The sequence below is a fragment of the Desmodus rotundus genome, chromosome 11 (assembly GCF_022682495.2).
Source record: "Desmodus rotundus isolate HL8 chromosome 11, HLdesRot8A.1, whole genome shotgun sequence".
Classification (NCBI taxonomy): domain Eukaryota; kingdom Metazoa; phylum Chordata; class Mammalia; order Chiroptera; family Phyllostomidae; genus Desmodus; species Desmodus rotundus.
In genome coordinates, this window is record NC_071397.1 from 24,592,156 (window position 1) to 24,615,367 (window position 23,212).

Below are 23,212 nucleotides of genomic sequence, written 5' to 3' on the forward strand. Positions count from 1 at the left end.
GTCATTACTTGTAGCCCTGAAAAAAGATTTCTCAGAGGACTGAAGAAATCTGGGAATATGTTCTACCCTGTCCAAATGAGACTGCTTCAGGGTCAAGCCACTTAAGACATTTTAGTGGAGCTGAAAATAATTTTAATTAAGAGCTTAAGCTTATAAGCACAATGAATCTTTTCTTTCAGGAGAAAAAAAATGTACAAAGGATTGCAAATAAAAAGAATAAATAGATATAGGTACTTTTTTTCCAGCTGTAATTTTAGAGATATAAGTAGATATTTTTAAGATGAAGCAAAAACAAACAATAAAAATTAATACATAAAAACCATTATCAATGAATAATAATCTCTCATTCATAATTCTTAAAAGCAGAACATTTTGCTAAACTTTCACTTGGATCCATTTAAAATTGTCAAAATTAGGTTCACTTACCTAGTTAAGTTCAGAGGTCAGGGATTCCTTGCCATTGCAGCCACAACATTTACATTTCTGTGAGCAAACAAGTGTCTACCACACGTGTGCATCAACTAGGTAATGTGTGCAAAAACTCGGATGGATGTTCCAGACCTTTCCTTCCATCACCCAGATGACAATGCTGCTGGTTTTGTTGTTTGAAGAATTTGGAGTCACGCAATATAGGCTGGAGATCAGGAGGCTGATACTCACCTAATGCAGGTGCCGTTGTGGTGACATCGATGATGAGCACACGAAGGGACATGGCAGTTCTCAATGTTCTTTCCACGCAGTGCTTCCTCAGCGATGAAGTATTCTTTGCGGTTCACCTGAAGCTCTCTGATGCAGCCCTTGAGCCCACAAATAGGGCCAGCCTTCCTATGGGTCTTAACAGTTTCAGGAACGTGGCCAAGGAACATCGACTCAAAATGTACCTGTAGGAAAAAATAACAATAGAAATCTTCTTATAAGGTGTTGTTAAATTATAGGAGAAAGGCCTAGGATATTTTGTTCTGTAACTGCATGTTTTAATGTGTTCTGTGTTAAACAGGTTTCAATTGTTGACTAGTTTTGTCAATCCTACTAGGTGGCAAGATAAGTAATTTTAGAAAAGGGCTCTTATTTTATATTTCTTTTGTATCTCTCACAATAGCTAATAAATTTTAGTACAAAAAAGGGGCATTCGCTAAAACTTGCTGATTGATTAGTTTGAAATGTATTTTTGAACTCAAGTGTTTGCATTTCGATGTGAACATTATGAAATAAATAATAAGTGGTAAAGAAAATGAAAACTTCCTGTTTAATTATTGTTAGATATTGAATGCACCCCCCAACCATCCATCCATTCATAGGTTGAAGTCCTAATCTCCAGCACCTCAGACTGTGACCTTATTTGGAACTAGGGCTTGGACCGGAATGATGATATGATCACTTACATGATGTAAATTGCTACTAAATCTCTCCTTTCTAACCCCTCAGCAACGTACATAAATTGAACTTTTATCAGTTAGATGTACATTAAATGCAACTTTCCTCAAGAGGAACCTCTGAGCTACAGTTGAGGTCTGGGTGGACAGGAAACGAGGCCGTCACCTTCAGGGCTGTTGGGCACACAGCAGGGAGAAGCAGCAGCATATGGGCAGCTTACGTCTCTGCTGTGCTCCAACCCACACCTCGCTCACTCAGCCCAAGCTGATGTTGAAAAGTATTTAAACTGGTATTGCAGATATGATAAAATCGGAAACTGTCAGTGCAAGAATTGAAAAAAACTAGAGCCAAATAATGAAGTTATGACTCTAGTGGGAGGAGAGGATAGGAGATGCCCAGTAATATCACAATATTTATGCTACTATTTTTTGGTTTAATGCAAATGTACTTCTAGAGAACCGAAGCACGTGCAATTTTAGGAACATCAAAGTCCCCATGATCAAACTAATTGTTATTTGAGGTCTTATTCTTTTTTTAGTGACCCAGGCTCTGCTCCTAAGGGCACTCTTTTTTTTTTTTTTTTCTGAGTACTTCACATAGGACTCAGCTATATAGTCACTTAGAGGATGACTATCTTTGGGTATAGTGGGGAGGAAGTTTCCAGGTGTATTAACCGAGCTTTCATGGGGCATAGGAGTATATCTGTTTGTTTTCACATCCTTTTTCATATACTGTCCATTTATATCAATTACTCTAACGAACCATTAGCAGAGCTCTTTATCAGCTAAGTGACTCACTGCTAAGGCAATCTGGGCTCCGTCACAAACCTGCACGCTCAGCGAACCCAAGGCTATGACCTTCCTCTCACTGAGGATCTCTGACATCTTTGTGTATTGATCACACACCTGGAACAGCAAACTTCTCTCTGCTTTGACAAGTGTGCTGTCCTAGCCCAAAACTGATAGTGGATGAAAGAATATCCTCCTCTCCTGTTAGCGGTGGGCAGATCTGAGGGAAAGTCTGTAGAGCTGTCTATGATTTATTAGACCATTAAAAACCACCCAAACAATGGAAATAAATAGCTCTTGTATTTCTTCCGATCTGAGGCCCCAACTTAGGGGAGCCCTGAAAACGCCTAAAAAAGCAGCTGTCGTTGACTGCACATAGATAACCATTAAAACGGTTGGCTTCCTCTATCCCCAGACTCTCAATTATCCGAGAGCTGCCTTTGGTGTGTATAATCATTCCTAAGATGACAGGCCTTAAAAGGAAGTCTTTTCTAATAACTCCTTGTGAATCAGACTACGGAGAATAGAGTCTGACACCAAGATATGATCTTATAAGATAAAACCACAGAGAACAGACACGGACAATCAAGGAGGAATCATCAAGATAATGACAAATATGAGTGGTGACTGAGGCGAAAGGACCCCACGTCGACAAGAATGAAGAAACATCCCCTTTCCTCTCTGTGTTTCTTTTTAAAGGAAGAATAGAGTGCTCTTTTGTAATATGTGGGAATAAAATTAGGAGATAAGCAAAAGGGAATAAATGTTTAAAAGCTGAAGAGTGAGGGGAAGATGGATGAGAAGCAGCTTTAATCTCTTTTCTGTTTTGTCTTAAATTTAGATATTAGGGTACTACATGCATTTTCTGTTATGATATCTTAATTAAATGTTTACTTTTGTTTTTTATCCTCCAGTCTGTTTAAAGTTAAATAACTTTTTTGTGTGAATAAATTATAGGAAGTTAACTGCAAATGTACTTTTTGGTTAAGATTAACTATCAGAGTGTGCTTGTCCTTATCCACGTGTATAATGACGGAATTGAAATGAAGTGAGTTTTTAGTGTTTGTGCAGATTTTTAAAATGTTACTTGAATTATATGCAGATAAATTTAAAACCAGAGACATGGAGTCTTGGAATAAAGATGAATAAGAGATTTTGGGTAAAGTATTTAGGAAGAGGATGTGTTTAAATAACTCTTCACATGTGATTTAAGTCTTAAATTCTTTCAGACTGTTTAGAGACATTAAATGAAAGGGGATTAAAAGGCAGGAAGAGTATTTATTCCTTTGCTGTTAGTCGCTCTCTCCCCTCCTCCATAACATGATAATCATGAGCATATAGTCTCTTTTATATTAATTTATGTCCCCCTTTAAAGCTGGGCCTCCACCCTTTGTCATCTTGGGGTTTCCTGAGTCTATAGCAGCAACTTGCAAATGGGAGGTTTGATACAAATTTGTGTGTGACCTGATTTACAAAACCTAATCCTGCATTTCTTCATTCTCCTACTTGGCCTTTAGGTCTCTTCTCCTACTTCATGCTGTCTTGGAAACTTGCTAGTTTGCCAGATCCCGCGTATGGGAGGTCCTCACTGAATACTATCCAGGAAGGGGTATTAATATGGTTTTAATTCTAACATATCTCTCCATGCATATGTAGCACAGAGTACAGGGCAGTGTTTATATGGAAGTTTTTTGAGTTACATATGAGATTAATATCATGTAGGTCACACAAAGAGTTATCTTTAATTTGATAAATATCAGTGAAATCTTAAGTGGTCCCACACTTCACAGTTAAACCTTTGTTCCTTAAGGCTTTCTAGGCTAAAGAACGTTCTCAAATAATATCTTCTGACCTTGTTAAAGACAGAACTGAACTTGAGTGAAGTAATCAATACATTTAGCTGCTACCCTGTGAGCACATGGATATACGGAAGTGGAGATACAAAAGAAGGATGTGAGATTATTCTTCTCTATGAGAAAGTTAAATGTAATCTGGGGAAATAAATCATAAAGAAATTAAAGAGTCAGAAAACAGCAGCTTTCTGGTTGGCAAGATAGCAGAATAAGAAGCTCCAGATATTCCTTCCTTTTCCCATGGTGACACTGATTCAACAATACACAGAGAGACTCTTAGTGAGAAATGTGTGGATTCCACTGAGAGGCACTTGCACCTTAGGCGACTGTGAAAGCAGCTGTATGAAGGCCAACAGGAAAATGCGTGGTGCTCACTCATCATAGCCCTCCTCCAGGTTCAGTGGGGCATGATTGAGAGAAAACTGCCAGTTTCCAGGTTCTATTTGGGGGAAATAGAAAACTGAAACATACATTCTTTGTGTAGACTTTTCAGGGACGAGGTGCTGTGTTATCTGAATCTCACTGCTGATGAGCAAGGGTGCCAGGTTGGGACCATTGAGAAAGGTGAATGCTCAGATTAGCGTGTATTCACTCAGCATAGTTTCTCTCCCCACCACAGGGGGAGAGAGTAGGCAACCCCCCTCCTGAACTTCTGACTTCTCCCTTGGGATGGAGACAGCTGGAACATGCATCCAAAATTGCAGCTTTTCAGGGGGCAGCCTGAGGAATGGGTTTCTGTCTCCTCTGTCTTGGAGTAGTGACAGGACCTGATGGATGAGAGATTGCTAAAAACAAAGGAGAACCAGACAGCGTCCTGCTGCTCCTGAGGACCCGTGATGCAAAACACAGAAACTGATTCAGTGTGGTGGCTTCTTCCTGGGGCTGGGGCGGGGGCGGGCAGAGGACAGTAGGGCGTGTTTCTAATATTTTGGATTTTCAGGGGTTTTCCTGAGAGACTGGCTCTTAGTTTGCCTGTCTTAGAGCTCCAATGAGACCCAGCATAGTCTACACACCTGGGGGACGCTGAGAACAGAAGAAAACTGGGCAGCTTGTGGCAGTTCCAGAGAAGCTGCTGTACTGTAGATGGACAGCAGAGGAAGCAAAGACTATAAGCATTCCAAAGAGACACTGGTAAATTCTTATAGAACAGGATTTTCACACACAAGTCAGAGAATACACACCCATAGAAAAGGTTTAAGAGTAGAATAAATTTAAAAAAAAAGAAAGAAAAGGTTTGAAAGGGTCTCAGAATCTGGCTAAGCTAATTAGTGTAGCTTCTTCCCTATACAAAGCCATTCCATAAAGACTAGGAGAGCTGCCTGTTTTTTCAAATGTGCGGATCCTATCACAAAGTGACAAGGCACAGGAAGAATCAGGAAAACATAGCCCAAGCAAAGGAACAAAATAAATCTCCAGAAACCAGCCCCAAAGAAATGGAGGTAGATGAATGACCTGACAACAAATTCAAAATAGCTGTCATGAAGCAGCTCAATGAGGTCAGAAAAATGAATCATGAAGAAAATGAGAAAATAAACAGAGATATAGAAAATATAAAAACCAAGCAGAAATTTTGGAGCATAAGATAGAAAATTGAATTAAAAAAATTCATTAGAAGATTCAACAGAAAACTTGATGAAGCAGTAAAAGGAAGCACCAAACTCGAAGACAGGTACTTTTTTTTTTTTTCCAATTTTTAAATTATTTTATTGTTGTTCAATTACTGTTGTCTGCATTTTCTCCCCACCCCAGCCACACCTACCTCCCTCCCCTGCTTCCATCCTCCCCCTTCGTTTTGTCCATGTGTCCTTTATAGAAGTTCCTGAAAACCCTTCTCCCCACTATCCCTTCCCCACTCCCCTTGAAGACATGTCCTTTTAAATGATCCAGTTAAAGAAGCAAAAGGAAAAAAAAAGATTAAAAAAGGAGTAACCATAACCTAAGTGATTTGTGATACATCATCAAATGGACCAATATATGCATTATGATAGTCCAGAGGTATAAAGAAAGAGGCAGAAGGAGGAAGAAATCTTATTTGATGATATAATGGCCCAAAACTTTCCAAGTCTGTGAGAGAAAATGGACATTCAGATTCAAGACCCAAAGCACTAAAACAAGAATGAATATAAAGAGGTCTATACCGAGACACATTGTAATCTATTTAAAAATCTCTATTACAATGAGCAGAGTCGGGGGTAGAGATTTTTTTTAATAGTTTGTGTTAAAGTTTATGACTTAAAATGAAGTGGCTTCAGCTCACAAAATTCTCAGTACTTAAATCTTTATTCCACAAATTTCCACTAGCCTCTCATTGTAACAGCAGAGGAAAAGGGAGTAGCGAAATGTGTACTCACAGCAAACAAATGGAGTCTGGTTCCAGGAGGCTGTGACAAACCGTAACTCTAGGATGGGGGTCTGGTCTGTGAGATCTGGTGCCAGGCAGCCTCCACAAGGGGGATTAAAATGAGCTTTGGGGTTACCTCACTTTAGAAGGCATCAGTGATTTGCTGAGACTTCAGAGCACTTAGTTTGGGATGAACACAAGAAGGCAGGGCATTGTAAAAAAACTTCACAGAACTTAATCATGTTGTCTCTTTACCACCTTAAAACTACCCAAATTCTTTTCAATTTGAATCATAAATTCTATTCCCATGTGTTGGTCTTTGTGTCTACATGCAGATTACCTGGGACATTCTGACCAGTGTTTCATTCAGTCACCCTAAAGTGTGAGGAGATTGATTTGTCACGAGGGCTACAGACATGATATATTTATCATTTTTGACAACAAAAGGGTATTTATTGAGCATTTGTTGAATTCTGTGGGTCAAATACGTGGTCCATTGATGACTCTGATAATAGTATATCGTGTGTTATTTATAATAAAATATGAAGCTTTTAATATAAAAATGGATAACTAAAATCACACTGAATACTTTACATTGGATTTTTTATACACAACGATCAGTGTTTTACATATTACCCACCATTTGAATACTCTATGTCATGAATCTAAAAATTTGTCCATCTTGGGCTGTAGCATGACTTTTAAAACATGAAAACCAATTTTATTTCTATTGAACAATCTACCCAACAGTTTTGAATCTGGGGCAGCAGCAAATGGAGAAGAGTTAATTAAGTGTGTTATAAAGGATCACAGCAGTGTTGGGGATCAGAAAACCTGGGATCAAGTTCTGTCCCTCTCATTATGAAATTTTGGACAACTGTTACTCATTTTCCTCAGATTTATATAAGGGATAATCATTACTTTGTAGGGTTCTTGTGAGTATCAGATGAGATAACATATGACCATATTTGGAAAATGTAATGTGCTTATGAAAACATTAGATGTTCTTATGTGCTTCTTTTAGACGCCTGCATTACTGAACAAGAGACTAGGTAGAAAAATGGAAATAAAATAAAATTTCCAATTCATTAGGGCACTACACACTGCAAGCATTAATGTGTGCCAAAATTAGCACTTTGGAGCTCTAATTATACTGATTAACTCTCCACGATGATCAAATGAACCGGGAATTCTTCATCTTCAGTATATTGCTACAAAGTCATACTAAGAAGCACGTAACCAACCACATCATTAAAATGAAAAGAATTCAGCAAATTGTCCTCTAGTGAGACAGACATTCTCTCTTCTTTCAATTTAGCTTCATTGAAGTTTCTAAGGAAAATATCTTGGCCAACATAAATCTGGAAAACTGAGAATGGACTTTTTAACAGCACAGTATAAGCACTACCATGTCCTATAAAGTATAAGTTTTTCCTGTATGGATGACCCACGGACATGGACAACAGTGTGGGGATGGACTGCGGGAGTGGGGCATGGGATGGGTGGAACAGGGCAAAGGGGGGAAAATTGGGACCACTGTAATGGAATAACAATAACAAATGATTTAATAAAAAATGTAACTTTTTAAAGCACTGTTTTGTATCTTGCTAATTTTCCCCGTTCCTGAGCTTTTTCTTAAATCAAGCATAATGTATCATATGCCAAGTTTGAGAAGAAAAATCAATTTCATGCTAAATTTAATAAAACTTTTATACTGACAGGCAACATTAAATATATTTAATTAAACCTAACATATCAGAGATGAATATTCTGGTGTTTTGTTGGGAGATTTCACAAGGGATTGCTCAATAAAAACTATGATTAATACAATAAATTAAAAATAAATACTTAATTTTAAGTATCAAGGGCACATTTAGTAATGTTTGAAACTGGAGGTATGTGTACCTACCTGAGAGGCCTGCAATATTTTCAAGTCTTTCTTCTGTAGTGGAGGTTTTCCATCTGCAGTCATTTCAATCATACAAGCAACCCCAGCGCTGCCAGCAGGCGTTGTGAAGCTAGAAATAAAAAAAGAAGAGGCCACTAATGTATGTGTTATTGCCAGGAACGGGCTAGCTTCACACATGGGTGGTAAGAACTGCTTCAATGAGAGAGGTGCTTCTGGATCACAATAATCCTGAAATATGGCCGCAACCAAGTGTGAACATTTTAGCACAGATAAAAGATATATTTCTTTTGAACGCTGCATTTTATTCTCCTTGTCTCCTCCTGTCTTTAAATCAGGACTTGAAATGCTTTCAGAAAGTTAAACTCCCACAAAACAAAAGGAACTTTATGTGTTTAAGTAGGTGTTGATAAATTTTAAGTGCTAACTGTGGTTGACATATGGTCTCACTCATGTAGGAGATTGTTGGACAAGTAACATCAATGCTAAATGACGCTGAACTCCCTAGGTAGAAATTTCCCTCCCTTGCCTACAGGGGAAATAGAAATGGAATAAGAAATGAAAGGCTGCATACCCCAGGGCAGTGAGATTACACTGTGATACAGTTATCAGAACTCAGAAAGCATGCTGCTAATGTACTGGCTGGTAGTACTGCATTTCAGAGATAAAGAAAAGCGTAAGGTTAAGGGAATTTGTAGAATGAATAGCAGCAATGGTCAATACATAATTGAAAATTTATCAGAGTTATAGGGTGATGCAATCAGATGAAAAGGTACACATATTAAAGTACTTGGCATATTTTTTTAAATAGAATTTAAAAAGATAACTCAAATGATATTATCCTGTCACTTGACATATGTAGTAATATAACTTGCACTGTTATGAAGCCTACTTCATAGAGATATTAGGAAACACATTTACTAATATTAACAGTGGCAACCTCTGCATACTGAATGTGTGAATGATTTTAATGCTCATGCTTATTTGTATTTTCTAAATTTCTGACTATGAACACACCTATTTTTAATCTTTAATTTTAACTAACTGCCCTAAATTTGTCCAGCATGGTGAAAGTTCCCAGGACCTGGGACATTTTATGCTTAAATTGAGGAAGTTCCAGGCAAACAAGATCAGTTGGTAAGTCTACTTTTCAAATAAAAAGTCACTTGTATTAGACACTCATTGGTTAAATCATTTACCAATCCTTTTTCTTAAAATTAACTTTGGAGACTGAGTGGAATGGAAAAACAAAGTGGAACACCCTTCTCCCCCTCCCCCAACCCCCTGAAAAGAGACAACTGTCTGCAGATTTTCTTCCTTCTTACCGAGAAATACAAAGCTGATACACAAATCTGATCTGGTCCTGGCAATACATCTTTCCACTACTTTTTGGGCTCCACTGTAGTTTACCAAGGTCGCTTCTAATTCTGATCCCATCACTGTTGAAAATTCTAGAAATGACTTCTAGAGTATCCCGTTTATGTGAACTGTATGTGGTAAGGGTGTACGAAGCACAGTTACCCTCCTAGTTGACATGGGCAGGGAAACCTGTATGGTGCTTTACACTGGACATGGAGGGAATGCACAAGTCCTCATTCAGAAATAAGATCTCTTTGTTTCACTCAGAGCCTATTAAAAATCTAACCCTGAATGCAGATCTACAAAAGGAAGCCCTGCTACTCTTTTGTTTGCTGCTACTTTCTGCCTTTTTTCCATGACTTTCCCACTAAATGGTTGTTTCTATTGTTTGCTTAGTCTATTTTAGAAATTGGTACTCTATCCCACCAGAGATTTTTCCCACATGTAGATTCTTATCACGTTCATTTTTATGTCTCATATTTGCTTATAGAGCAAATTATGTCATAAGAAACAAAAAAATGCTCTATAAACAAATTAGATATTATGCTACATAAATCATTTGAGGAAAAACCTAAGTGCATATCCCTTATGTCTCTCAAGTATTGCTGAGGCCAGCTGAATCTAATGATTTAAAGACTCAAGGATCATATTTTGAGATAATCCATTGACTGGCTGAGTGATCGTAGACAAACCACTTAACCTTTCTTCCCTGAAGTGTGATTATCCACAAAAGGGAGATAATCATTCTTAGCTCATAAATGGTTAGTGAGAATCACGTTATTTAATGTACATAAATCATTCAGTGCTAATATTAAAATCCAAAGTTAAAGCAATTATTTGCTGACTAGACAGGGATCTCTAAAGAGATTTCTATGAAAATAAATTATACAGGCAAGTTGAAGTATTCATCTACTGCTACTAACATTGCTTGTAATAGAATTCAAAATTAAATACTCAGGTTTTATTATTTAAAAAATTAAAATTTGATGAAACAGACATAATTTTCAGTGTCCTTAACATTCTCATTCATTATAGTCTTTAGGTATAGATTTATAGTCTTTAGGTATGCTAAACAATTTGGTAGAAACATTCACATTCAGAAGAGACACTTTATATAACATTTTTGGAAGATCCTGCTCAAATTGGAAGTTTAGATATCCGAAAGCAAGGAAGGAGTTGTAAAAGTGTAAGCAATGGAGAGTGAGTTGGTGAACTAAATCAAGTACTTTTATATAATTGAATGTTACCCAGCTTTTCAATAGGGATTGCAGAATAATAATTAATGGAATGGAAAGATATTTGTATAAACTATAAAAAAGATAAAGACACTTTAGATGATGTATCATTTTTATAAAAATATGCATAGAAATTATACCAGAACTACTTTAACTAATATTACCAGTGGCCATGTTTTCATATGAATGAGAATGATTTTTAATTTGTCTTTTTTTATTATTTGCATTTTCTAAATTTTTTTTAAATTTAAAAAAATGTTTATGCATTTTCTAAATTTTGAGGTTGAAATATATTTTAAATTTCACCTCTTAAAACAAATAATTTTTATAAAAAAATCAAAACATCAAAATAAAAAAAAATCAAAAAAAATAAAAAAAATCAAAATAAAAAAATCAAAACAAGGGTTAAATAATTCAATAACATTTTCCTGTTTGCCTGAGCTCCCTGCTTTCCTTCCAGGCACACCTCCCCATCAGCCTCCCTGTGAACCCATCTCCACTGGTTCTTGTGATGAGAATTTGTGGATAGCAAACTCACAGTCATATAACTCCCCAGACAACAGTTTAACGATGTACACAATTTTACATGTTTTTTTTCTTTTAGAACTTTAAACAGAGTATGTGATTATTTTCTGCAATCTGTTGCTGATATGAGGTCATTATCTGTTCCATTTAAAGGCTGTTCTTTTGTTCCTTTAATTTTTCCTTCTACAGCTTTAAGATCATCTTTTTATCTGTGATGATGAGTCTAGGTGTGGATCAGTCATTATTCATTCTTTTTAATTAATACTCTGAGTGTACTTTTGATCTCAATAGTTATATATTCATTTAATTTTGGAAAATTCTCACCTGAATCACCTCAAATGTTTTTTTTTCTGACCGTGTCTGAAATCTCTTTTTTTTAAATAGTTTTTCTAGAACTTATATTAGACATTTTTAGGAATCCTTTTAAGTTGTTGTCTAAACTTCTTAACTTTGCTTCCATTAAAAAAAATATTCTCTTCATTTCTTTATCCTGTGTTTTTCCTGGGTACTGTTTTCCCCACTCAACAATCTCCAGGACCATCTATTCTATCTAAAGCATTTTAAATGTTAATGAATATGTTTTTATCCCCAATATTCTGAATCCTTTGCGTATTTTTGGTGTTCATGTAATTTGCTTTTATAATTTCTCCTTTAGAATAAATGTTGTTCTTTCATTTATGCTTCATAGCATCCTAAAAATACTTATTTTAGTTTTTGTCAGGCTTTTCCATAAAAATGATTTTATTAGAGTGATTCACGTTTCATTTGATGACTTGCTTGGTTCATTTCTCAGTCTTGCCATGTGTTCTGATATCGCGCTGTGCAGCCTCATTTTGAGAGGGAAGTAAGTGTCTTTGTTTTTCTCTCTTCTCCCCACTCACGGGAACCTCCTCCTGCGATGTGCTGCACTCAGCGCTGCCTGCCTCGCCAGGACCCTGCCTGCTCCTCCGATCTCATTTTGATCAGCACCTAAACCGGAGTCTTGGATAATGGCTATTTGGTAGTTCTGTCTTATGGTGATATTAAAAGTACTCACAGGTTCATTCACAGAGCTAAAAATGATTGCTGGGTGCGTTTCTGCTCATGACACCTTGTCTGTACTCAGTTTTCTTCCTGTGCTGACAGCTTGCTAAAAGTCAGAATCCCAGATGATAGTGTGTGTGTGGGTAAAATCTTTCACAAATATTCCCGAGTAGTTTTAGTCCCCTTTGCCTTATAGAAGCTGAGCTTCCCTATTTCTAGATGTACATCGCGGTAGGTCTGCAGTATTACCTCTTTTGCTGCTTTGCATTTTTGTCTCTTTTCTGTTTTGGAAGATATTTCTCTTGTTTTATATTTTCATTTATCTATTTAAAAAAATGCTCTCTCTTGTTGCCATGTGTTTGACACTAAGAAGGTATGTCAAACTGGGAAGTTGTAGAGTAATCTTGATTAGAATTCCCACCTTTTTTTCTTTCTTAATAAGAAAAGTCAATAATAAAGAACACATTGAGTCCTTGCCTTTGAAGGGCAGTGCAAACAGAAAGTTATCATTAATTTGTAGAGGCAGAATGAAGAAAAATTAAACAAGCCATTTGGAGGTGCCTTTATGACTTTACAGGCTTTAAATTTGGAAGGACACATTTTTTACCCTTTTACACCCCAGGTTTATTTTGTGCTAATGGCATGTCAATATGTCTGTCTCACACTATTTTTCAGTGGTGTATTTCAAAAGCACCTAAGTGGTTTGTTTGCCTTCTAGAGAGAAATAGGAAGTATGGATTTTTTTTCTTCTCTAAGGTACCTGTGTTTGATTTGTCAAATCTGGGAGTTTTACGAGTCAGTGGCATTAAACCATAGTGAAATGAAATGCTTTAAAGGACCATCACTGTGCCGTGCTGAAGGCTCACAAAGCATGGCTCACGCATAATTGCAGTAGCCGTGGAGTTTTGAAGCCGTGATATAACAGTAATGAAACCGAACAGCACCGACTGCTTCTAGGGAATATCACAAAATTGATGACAACACCGAATGCTTTTCCAGCTGCAACAAAATATACATGTTCTTTCTCGTTTGGCTATTTTCCAGCAATGACTCTAGCCTGTCTATTTTAAATTTTGGATGAGAATGAATTTGCCAAAAAGTTTCTCTATTTACTTGAACTAGACTTTAAAAATGAATGCCAAAACAAATTCTCTATATGGATAACTTACAGTGTAGATAGCAGCTAAATGAGTCTCCATATTAATAACTACTCTGACCAATAATAACCAGCCTAATGCTTACCACCTGTAAGTGTTGCTCCGAAGTGAAGTGCACATTAAACTCCAGCTTGAAAATTTCAGTAAAAGAATAGTCTCAGGCTAGACTTAAGACTGAGAAGGGTTAATTAACTTGGATGTTAGCAGCTGTGACCTTCATGTTCAGCCTGAAGTTTTAGTAGAGTTGTGATAACTCAGCACAAGAAGGCCTGAGATGGGAGACTCCTATCAGCAGATGGCAGTAAAAGTACATGGCAGAGATGAAGGGACGGAAAGGCACCTGGTCCCCACAGAGGTAGAATCTAATTGATAGTGAGATTGTTTTAGCTCCCTGTTTGCAACAGGAAAACATGGGGAAATATATTTAAAAGATTATACATCAGGCAGTATGGATGAAACTGTCCAGAGACAAACAGCTTTCCTTACCAGTTCACGTACCTAATGCAATTGGCATGGCTGTGAGAGCAAATTTAAGAAGATGCTTTTTAAGAGTATGATGTAATGGTTTTATATAGCCTTATCAACACAGTCCTGTGTCTTGAGGTTGTCAGTGCGACTCAGCACAATTTATATGTTAAAACAGTATAAAAAAGATCAGGCACAAAAGCCAGAGTGTTAGCCCCTTTGCCAAATAAAACAGCATAAATACACCGAAAGCTTCACTTTTTGTTCAGAGCACCAAGGAGGTGATCGGGCTGGCCTTACAAACAGCTGCATGATCCCTAGCAGGTAATTGTCTCGACGGCTTCCTGTCTCTGGATGATTGTTATGAGATGGTCATTGTTTTTTTGATTATTTCATTTAGCCTTTCCTCTGACTGATAGACAACCCAACTGCAACTGATAATAAATTACAGAGAAAACCAAGCCATTATCCTGTGAAGCGCTGATGTGTAAGAAAGGAGCTGTGATGATTCTGAGCCCTGCTGGAGCAGGAGCTTCATTTACACCCTTGATGAACCAGTGCAGTTGTCGTCGAGGGAACGTCCACCCAGGACCATGCGAAGTCAGGGCTATTCCAAGAAAGGGGATTTTACTTCTGACTACACTATGCAGTTCATGTGCAATGGGATCCACAGCATATTCTACAGACTTCAAGGACTCCTGCTCGCTCCTCCAAAAAGTGTAGATGGCTAGAATTCCCTTGTTTGCTTTACCCAGTGACATTCTCATAATGATCATCACAATTACACAAATTGAAATTAGCACCCAGAAATGTTGTTGGTTTTCGACCTGACATCTGGCTTTAACATGCCTCAACAGGATGGATGGAAGCTTCGGTGGTGAGCTGGAGCAGGGAGCACTGGCTTACAAGAGCTGATTCTGTGCATCCTTCCCAATGCCACATCAGTGAATTCATGCTCGTAGCTTGGAATTGGGCCACGGCGGCAGCATTTATGCCTGGGAAATGGGCAAATGCAATAAACCAAATCAGCCCCTTGTCCCACCCTTTTCCCTGAAAGCTGGTTGTTAAACATATACCACTGAGTTTTGTAAATATTTCTTAGTAGGGTTCAAGCATTCACTTAGAAGAAGGACATTAAGAAAGTTACAAAAATCAACTTCATTGTTGGCATTTCCTTTGGAATTTTGGAAAATTAGCTTTATTTATAATCTATTGGTTCCCAGCTCTAAATTGGACCAGTTTACTCTGATGATGGATGTGGGTTTGAGAATACTACTGCTAAAACTGGTACCTGTTTGGTTTACAAATACCAGGTAGCATTTAATTTTACCTTCATTTCTAACAGAGCCAGTTATTATTGGCTCTGTTGATTTGTTTTTGAGCAATTTGGGGATATATTTGTATCCAATCTGCTGAATAATCAATCCAAACTCAGGAGTTAAAAATACTGATTCCTGATTTTTTCCTCTCCAACATCGAAACCCTCATACAAACATATTTGGAGACTAAAGTTTCCCAAGTTAAAATAGCACATGGAAATACTCAATTTGGTAAGAAGTAGGTTATTTTACCACATTTGAATAAAAAACAATTCTGCTATGGGTATGTGGAGATTTATTCCCATTAGATTGAGAAAAGCTAAAGACAAGTTTTCTTCAGGAAAAGACTGTATGTGTCCTTGTTATTTTGTTTGATGTGTTATAGTGAGTATTGGCTCATTCTTTCTTTTACAGAAAGATTATTGCTTATATTAACAATAACAGTGTAGTGTTCTTCTCTTCTAAGTGTTACAGTTCCCACATGGTTTGTATTATTTGTAGCATGTGACTTTTTTGGCAGTGCATTTTAACTGAGATATACTGGTAGCTATCTCTATGTCTCCATTTCTCTATCCATCTACCTATCTATACCGTAAAATATTTTAATGTTAAAATAGTTATACGGTATTATGTTTAATTCAGTGAAGTCACTAACAATTCTATCCTTTATTAAGCCATAGGAAGAAAGAGTAGATTAACAGATGCAAAGGATTTAAATGTCAGAAGCACTCTCTGGGCCAAAACTAAATACTCTCATCACTCTAAGTGTGAAAAGGCCGCAGTGTGACCCAGCAAGCCACACCTGCACTCAACAGCTCTTTGGTGTCATATTTCTTTGCCAGCTAGCATGCAACCTGAGTGTCCCTTGCCTCAGCTTATTTCCTCTGAGCAAGTATACCCACATCTAATTCTTACATATAAATACTTCTTCACGATTTTTGTTGTTTTATGTATGCCACTCCCCCCTCTGAATGTGCTTCTCTTGTCCTTTGCCAAACATGGCTTCTCCATCTTTAAAATTTCTGATGGGGAAGAAGAAAGGTGAAGCTGAATTCTTACTCCAGAAAACTTTCAATATGAAGATAACTAGACAAGTAAAAATTTAAAAATTCAACCAATAAAATAACTAGAATTGATGAATCTGTAATCTAGGCTTAATGATAAAAAGAAGAGTTACTAACCTTTCCTTAATTTTGAGTCTATTTCTTATTAAGGACTTCCGTGAAAGCACTTCCAATTTGAAGACTGCGGGGAATTTAATGGAGTATGTGATCGTGATGATGGAAAAAATGCTGTTTCTCACCCTCACAACAGAGACAACAACACATTCCAAAGTTGTTTCGATAAGAAAACAATCACACTAGACGTTTTGAAATTTTTCCAGAAGATGATATGTGAAAATACTGTAAGTGGAACCAAAACCCACACTTGTCTCACCAGGAGAGTGATATCATGGGTGGAGATGGTTTGAAGGCTTCGTATTACTTGATACAAGTAGAAAACTAAATTATTACAAGGCTCATAGGCCTAAGGTGATAGAGAAATATAATAAGCTCTAAAATATATAGTCTGTGTTAATTAAGACAAAGTCTAAATCCAAAAATGGTTTCAGGTAATATTTAATATAGGCAAAATAGTGAGGGATGGAAGAAAGAAGGAAAATTTGTATAGAAAAATAAATAATAAAAGTGTTCAGTCAAATGATCTTGAACGCAACTTAAAATGGATCTGTTCCTCCAATAGACAACTAAATTATCTATTGTATAAGAATATATGGAATGTTCTTGGTGAGAAGGTGGCAGTGGATAAAGCGGATGTCTTCTGAAGGTTCCCACAGGTAAGGAGGACAGGTACCTCATTCCCGAGAAGACAGTCTTCACTGAAACCAGAGGAATCAGGGCCAAGCTTCTGCAGTGGAGATGAGTGTTAATGAGAGCTGACAAATTTGTACTACATTTTCAAGGCTCATTCAAGCTGAATTAGCATCAACGCCGGAAAGATTTTATCCAGAGAACACACAGTGGGGCCATTTGATTGCCACGCCTATGAGGCAAAAATGAAAGCAGGGAATTCGAAGAGTGCCTAGCTTTGTTGCTTCTAGGAAACAAACAAACCAAAGAAAAAGAAATATCTCTTCCCCCATCTTTAGATTTTTTGCTCTTTAGTGAGCCCCAGTACAGCATCTGGTGCCTTCATGCCTATCTGCCCTATCTCCTCTCTATTGTAAGTGACAATTAACTAACCAGAAGAGACTGGAATAGATCATTTTAAAGTGATAGGGTCCTTCTCTGGTATATGTTGTTATTAGCAATGGCTTCTCATATTGGAATACAAGGGAATTATTTGCTTTATTTAATAAGCACTTATTATAAACCAAGCATTATTCCAAGTACTTAAAAATATTGAAGAACATTTACCACATGAATTAAGTAGAAACATTTTTCCCATTGAAAATGAGGAAATTGAGTACCCAGGGAGTTAAATAAATTATTCAAGGTCACATGGACCAGAAGTGACAAAGCTGGGTTTTGATGTGAAGATGGAGGCAGAGATTGGAGTGAAATGAAGACCCACAAAAGAATGCCGGGAAGTGACCCAAAGTTAGAAGTTGCAAGGAATGGATTTTTTCTAAAGCCTCTGGAGGGAGGAGGGTTCTGCTGATCCCTTGATTTCATACTTCTGGTCTCTAGAACTCTGAGACAATAAATTTCTGTTGTATTAAGCCACCAAGTTTGTGACAATTTGCTACAGCAGATACAATAAACATTTTCAGAGAGAAAGTTTTTCTTTTTTAAATGGAGCAATGTTAAAAATAAGACCCAGACGTTTGAATAGTGGCAGTGTTCAATAGTTAAGATGGAATTCAGACATGAATGAGATTAGAATGTGTATATATTGAATTGTAACTGGACACCCTATTAAGATACACAGATAATCTAAATGATTTGGGTTTAACAATATCTCAGCTGAGGAGTAGCCATGAGATCAGGAAGCAATATTGTATCTCCTCTTAACGTTTTCAAAGTGCAGTCTAATTTGACAGGAAATACTGATATAATCAACATAAATCTATTGTAAACACCTAAATCTAGTATCTGCATTTACTGCAATTCAAATAGAGCAATAAAACACATTTCAACAGACCTCTGTTTGTAAAGTGCAAAGAGGATTATGTTTGCTATTTCACCAAACACTAAGGGCTTCTTGGGGTGAATACAGTTATAGTAGTGACTGGAAAAGAAATGGTAAAAAATTATTCAGCAAATTTCTTTTCCTTGCCATTTGATATTCTGAAGTCTGAAAACATCCCCTTTGTATTTGCATGTTATTAACTTTTCAGGGAGGGATTAGACTTATTGTGTATGATAAAAGAAACATTGATATTCAAAGATTTTTATCAATTATAGATGTTTTGTTGGTAGACAATCAATCAGTGTAGCAAACATTTCCATGGTGGTGGGTTACTTTAACCTCGAATCTGCTGACCACCTAGTATACTAACATTGGGGACAATAATACAAATGTTAGAATAAGCTCTTTATGCTAAAAGAAAGGTCTTGATGTCAGTATTGTAGACAGATGGAGAAAGCCCATTTTTGTCTTTAAATATTTCAGGACTCCAAGCATTATGTGACTACAGAATTGCTTTTACATTACAGTGTGGAAACATAAAGAGAAGAACAAGTAAGTGTCCATAAGTCAGGAAACATTATCACCCTTGCTAAAGGCTCCTTAAGCATCCCCTTTACCCAAAAGCATTTTTGGAATTGAGAAAGTATTCTCATTTTGACTATACATAAGCCAGAATCTAAAATACCTTGAAATAATAGTTTTCAAAGAAAAAAAGCACTAGCTGTAACAGTAATATTAAAATACACGTATGATTAAATGATCAATTCCAAATGAATACCTAAGTAGAAGGTTATAATGATCAATCAAGTTATTTTTCTTTCTAGCACTTAGGTAAAACACTGTAACACCCCTTATCTCTTCAAGGTCTTTTGCAAAACATAATACGATGCAGTTCCATGCACTCCTTGTCGGCAGAACAGAAGTACTGAACAAACTTTATAAAGAAGAATTTCTCATAGTCAGTTAACATTCATATACCTGTAAATGCCTACATGGGACAGTAAACCGTACTTAGAACCAGAGAAACTTAATAGCTGGAATTATTTGAGATGCGTAGTCCATTCTCCTACTTAATGGAAGACACTTTTAAAGAATGACCTTCATTCTCTGTTTAAACATTCCACTGAAAGAGAGCTCATTATATCACAGGGCCATTTCTTCATGGTTTAATAGCTTTGCCATCATTTGTATAAAAGGGATTTGTGTGTGTATGCGTGTGTGGTGATAATCCTTTATTAAAGATTTTCTTAAGCAATTCAACCCCATATACATTATCTCAAGGAAGTGGTTTGCAGCTGGGATTTTTGCCCACCACCCTCCTCCACCCTAGGGGACATTTTGCAATGTCTGGAGACATCTTTGCCAAACAAAAGGAGGGGATGCTGCTGTCACTCAGTACATAGAGTCAGCAGTGTTGCTGAACACTCTGTAATGCACAGGCCAGCTCCTGACAACAAAGAAAGATTCTGCCTCCAAGTTATCAGCAATGCCTGTCTTGAGAAAACCCGATTTAAAGTAAAAACGGGGTGGATATTCGCCAGGTAAATAAATGGTTGGTCATGTTCTCAGTACTCAGGTATCCAGAATTTGCCTGCACGAAGATGAAAATCATTAAATTTTTTTTTATTGATTTGAGAGTGACATATAGAGGTAGAGATGAGAGAGGGAGAGAGAGAGAGAGTGAGAAAGAGAGAGAGAGGAAGAGAAAGAGAGAAATCGATTTGTTGTTCCACTTATTTATGCATTCATTCATTAGTTGATTCTTATATGTGCCCTGACTATGGATCGAACCTGCAACCTTGGTGTATTGGGACAACACTCTAACCAACAGAGCTACCCAGCCTGGGCAAACCTGTTTTTAATTGTGGTAAAATATATATAACATAAAACTTGCCATTTTAACCATTTTTAAGTGTAAATTTAGTAGCATTAATAATATTTACAATGTTGTCCAACTGTAACCATTATTTATTTCCAAAATTTTTCATTACTCCAAACAGAAACTCTCCACCCATTAAGGAATAATTCCCAGTTCTGTCCTATTCACAACCCCTGGTAACCAATTAATTATTTTTCCTAATCCAGTTATTTATTTCACGAACATGGAATCATATAATAGTGGCCTTTTCATGTCTAGCTTATTTCGCTTTAGCATGAAGTCTTCCAGGTTCATCCCTGTTGCAGCACGCGGCTTCATGCTTTCCTAAGGCTGGGTATCCTGCCGTTGTGCTCATCGGTCAGTGTGTTTATCCATTCACCTGATATTTCCTAAAATTAAGTAGGGAAAAATCCTGCTTCCAATATTTTAGAATACAGGAAATATTGATGTTTTACTGTGCTCCCCTGCCCGCCCCCAATCAGGTCATGCAAATGAAACCAGAGAACATGTTTGATGGATTCCTACTCTGCAAGCCAAACAGGACCTCCAAAAGGAAACATCAACTGCAAGCTGAAACGTATGCGTATGTAAGGTCATCCCTTTTACTTGTCCTGTTCCTTCCTGGGCAGCCTTGTTTTGAACCCTGATTGTCCTGTGGAAAATACAGTGCAGAAGTGTAAAAAGCTGAGAATAATGGAAAAACTAGATGTGATGTCAGAATGTGTGAAATCAGACAAGTTATTTAACTTTCTGGAGCCTCAGTGTATTCATGTCATGAGTGACAAACTTGTTCTGGAGAGTGCCACGTAGCAAATATTTGAAGCTTTGCAGGCTACCTCCTGTCTCTATTCCATATTCTTCTCCTTTTTCCTTGCAATCTTATAAAAATGTAAAAAACATTCTAGGACTCATGGGATATATGAAAAGACGCTATGGTGTATGCTAAAGGGATACATGTGGCCAGACTGGCTCATGGTTGTGGGCTGCCAACCCCTGACCTAGAGATTGCACTTCAGAAATAACATGGTTCTTGATCAGGGGTGATTTGGTTCTTTTGCAGGGAATGCCTGTCAATGTCTGAAGACATTTTTAGTTGTCATTTGGGATGGGGGTGGGTAGCATTACTGACATCTAGCCTGTAGAGGCCAGAGGTGATATTAAATACCCTCCAATGCACAGGAAACACTTATCTGTTCCAAACTGTCAATAGTTTCCAGGTTGAGGAACTCTTTACTACTGGCTATTTTGTCTTAATTATAAGGACAATAAAGAGATGAAATACATTTAAGTTTCCTTCGTCTAGGATTGCTGCTAATTTGTGTTTACTCAATCAATGTGATAGATCTACATAATAGTGTTGGAGGAATTTAAACAGCCTCTGAGTTCCTGTAAGCTGTATGCCGTAGAGAAAACCCATAAAGACAAATTTGATGAAAATCTCTAGCTATGAGGTTAGGTGCAGTTATAGCCTTAAAAATCTGTGATTCACAGGGAGGAGAAGGGAACTAGGCAGGCCCATGATAAATACTGACTTGTGACATATCAAACATGTTCAGACCACTGAGTGAGAAAACCAGAGCCAGGCATTGCAGGTCCGCGGTTGATGGCTCTTTGGTGCCTGGAATATGTTTATTTTCACCTGCAACGAAGTAGTAATATATATTCTATGAAATCGAGGTAAAGAATCATGTAAGAGAGATGACAGGATCATTGAAAATGTGCAAGGGAAATCTGACATGTTCCTCAAAGTGATACCGGTGAGAGGTTAATCCTAAGATCAATGCTTTTACTTTTTTTCGTACTGTGTACTATTTACATTTTCATGGTATCTTAAATGCTTTTTACTTAAAAAAATGTCTCACTGCATTGCTTTTAAAGAAATTTTAACTTTCGTCTCTTTAAATTCTATTAGATTTAACATTATGTAAGAAAGTGATCATTAAGAAACCTGATTACAAATTCTTAGAAATTCACTCTAGTGTGTCCTACTTGAACTGGATTCTAGGCCCACCTGTGAAGTCCTGGTTTGGAAAGCACTATTTCTGATCGTGTTGAAGGCTTTCGTTTGTATCAGCAATAAAGAGCAGTGCTGCATGTCTGAAAAGATTGTGAACTAGAATTCTGATTTATAATTATTTTGTAACAATCAAACACGTAATCTTAGTTAGGAGATCTTACATCGAAAATTCTGCTGTGTAAGGTCCTAATGTAAAGTGACAACTCAAATCTATCTGGAGGGGTATGCTTGTTGTTGCCTTTTCTACTGTTCCAGATTAGGAAAATCACATAGAGATTATGATGCAAAAGCACGTAGAGGTTGTACATCTGTTAAGTGTGTTGGAGGTGGGGTGGAGGATAAGGAGTAGTGAGAGATAATGCTAACCACGTGAGCAGGAGTTACATCTCAGATCACGGAGGCCTTTAAAAATCATACAACGGAATTTGGGTGTAGGCTATTGAAAGCTTAATTTGGAAGAGTGAAATAATGAGATTTGTGTTGCAGTGATATTATCCCAGACATTTAGTGACATTATTCTGGATGTCTTATGGAAGATGGAGTGGAGGAGCCTAGAGTTGAGACAGGGAGACCATGGAGGAGGAAACAGAAATAATGCAGAAAAGCAATAAGGATGTATAAACTAAGGCTGTCACAGTGGGGGTGAAGAGGAAGGGGCACATTAAGAAATATTGAGATATTCAAGGAGTACCAAAACTTGAGTCTGGACTGGCTGTAAAAGAGGCAGTAACGAAAGAGACCAAGAATCTTAGATTACTGATTTAGTATGCTTTTAAAAGTTCTACCTATTTTATCTCTTTTAACCTATGATATAAAACTTAATATACTGGCAAAGCTAG

The 23,212-nt window shown here is 37.1% G+C and overlaps 1 protein-coding gene across 1 annotated transcript in view; it reads right to left on the minus strand.

The window, feature by feature from the left end:
- The window catches only part of EYS (eyes shut homolog), a 1,562,674-nt gene that overhangs the window by 193,998 nt on the left and 1,345,464 nt on the right, over nucleotides 1–23,212 (minus strand). Inside the window, 2 exon segments of the mRNA XM_071219700.1 lie at nucleotides 661–881; nucleotides 8,266–8,374. Of these exon segments, the coding sequence (XP_071075801.1) occupies nucleotides 661–881; nucleotides 8,266–8,374 (330 nt within the window).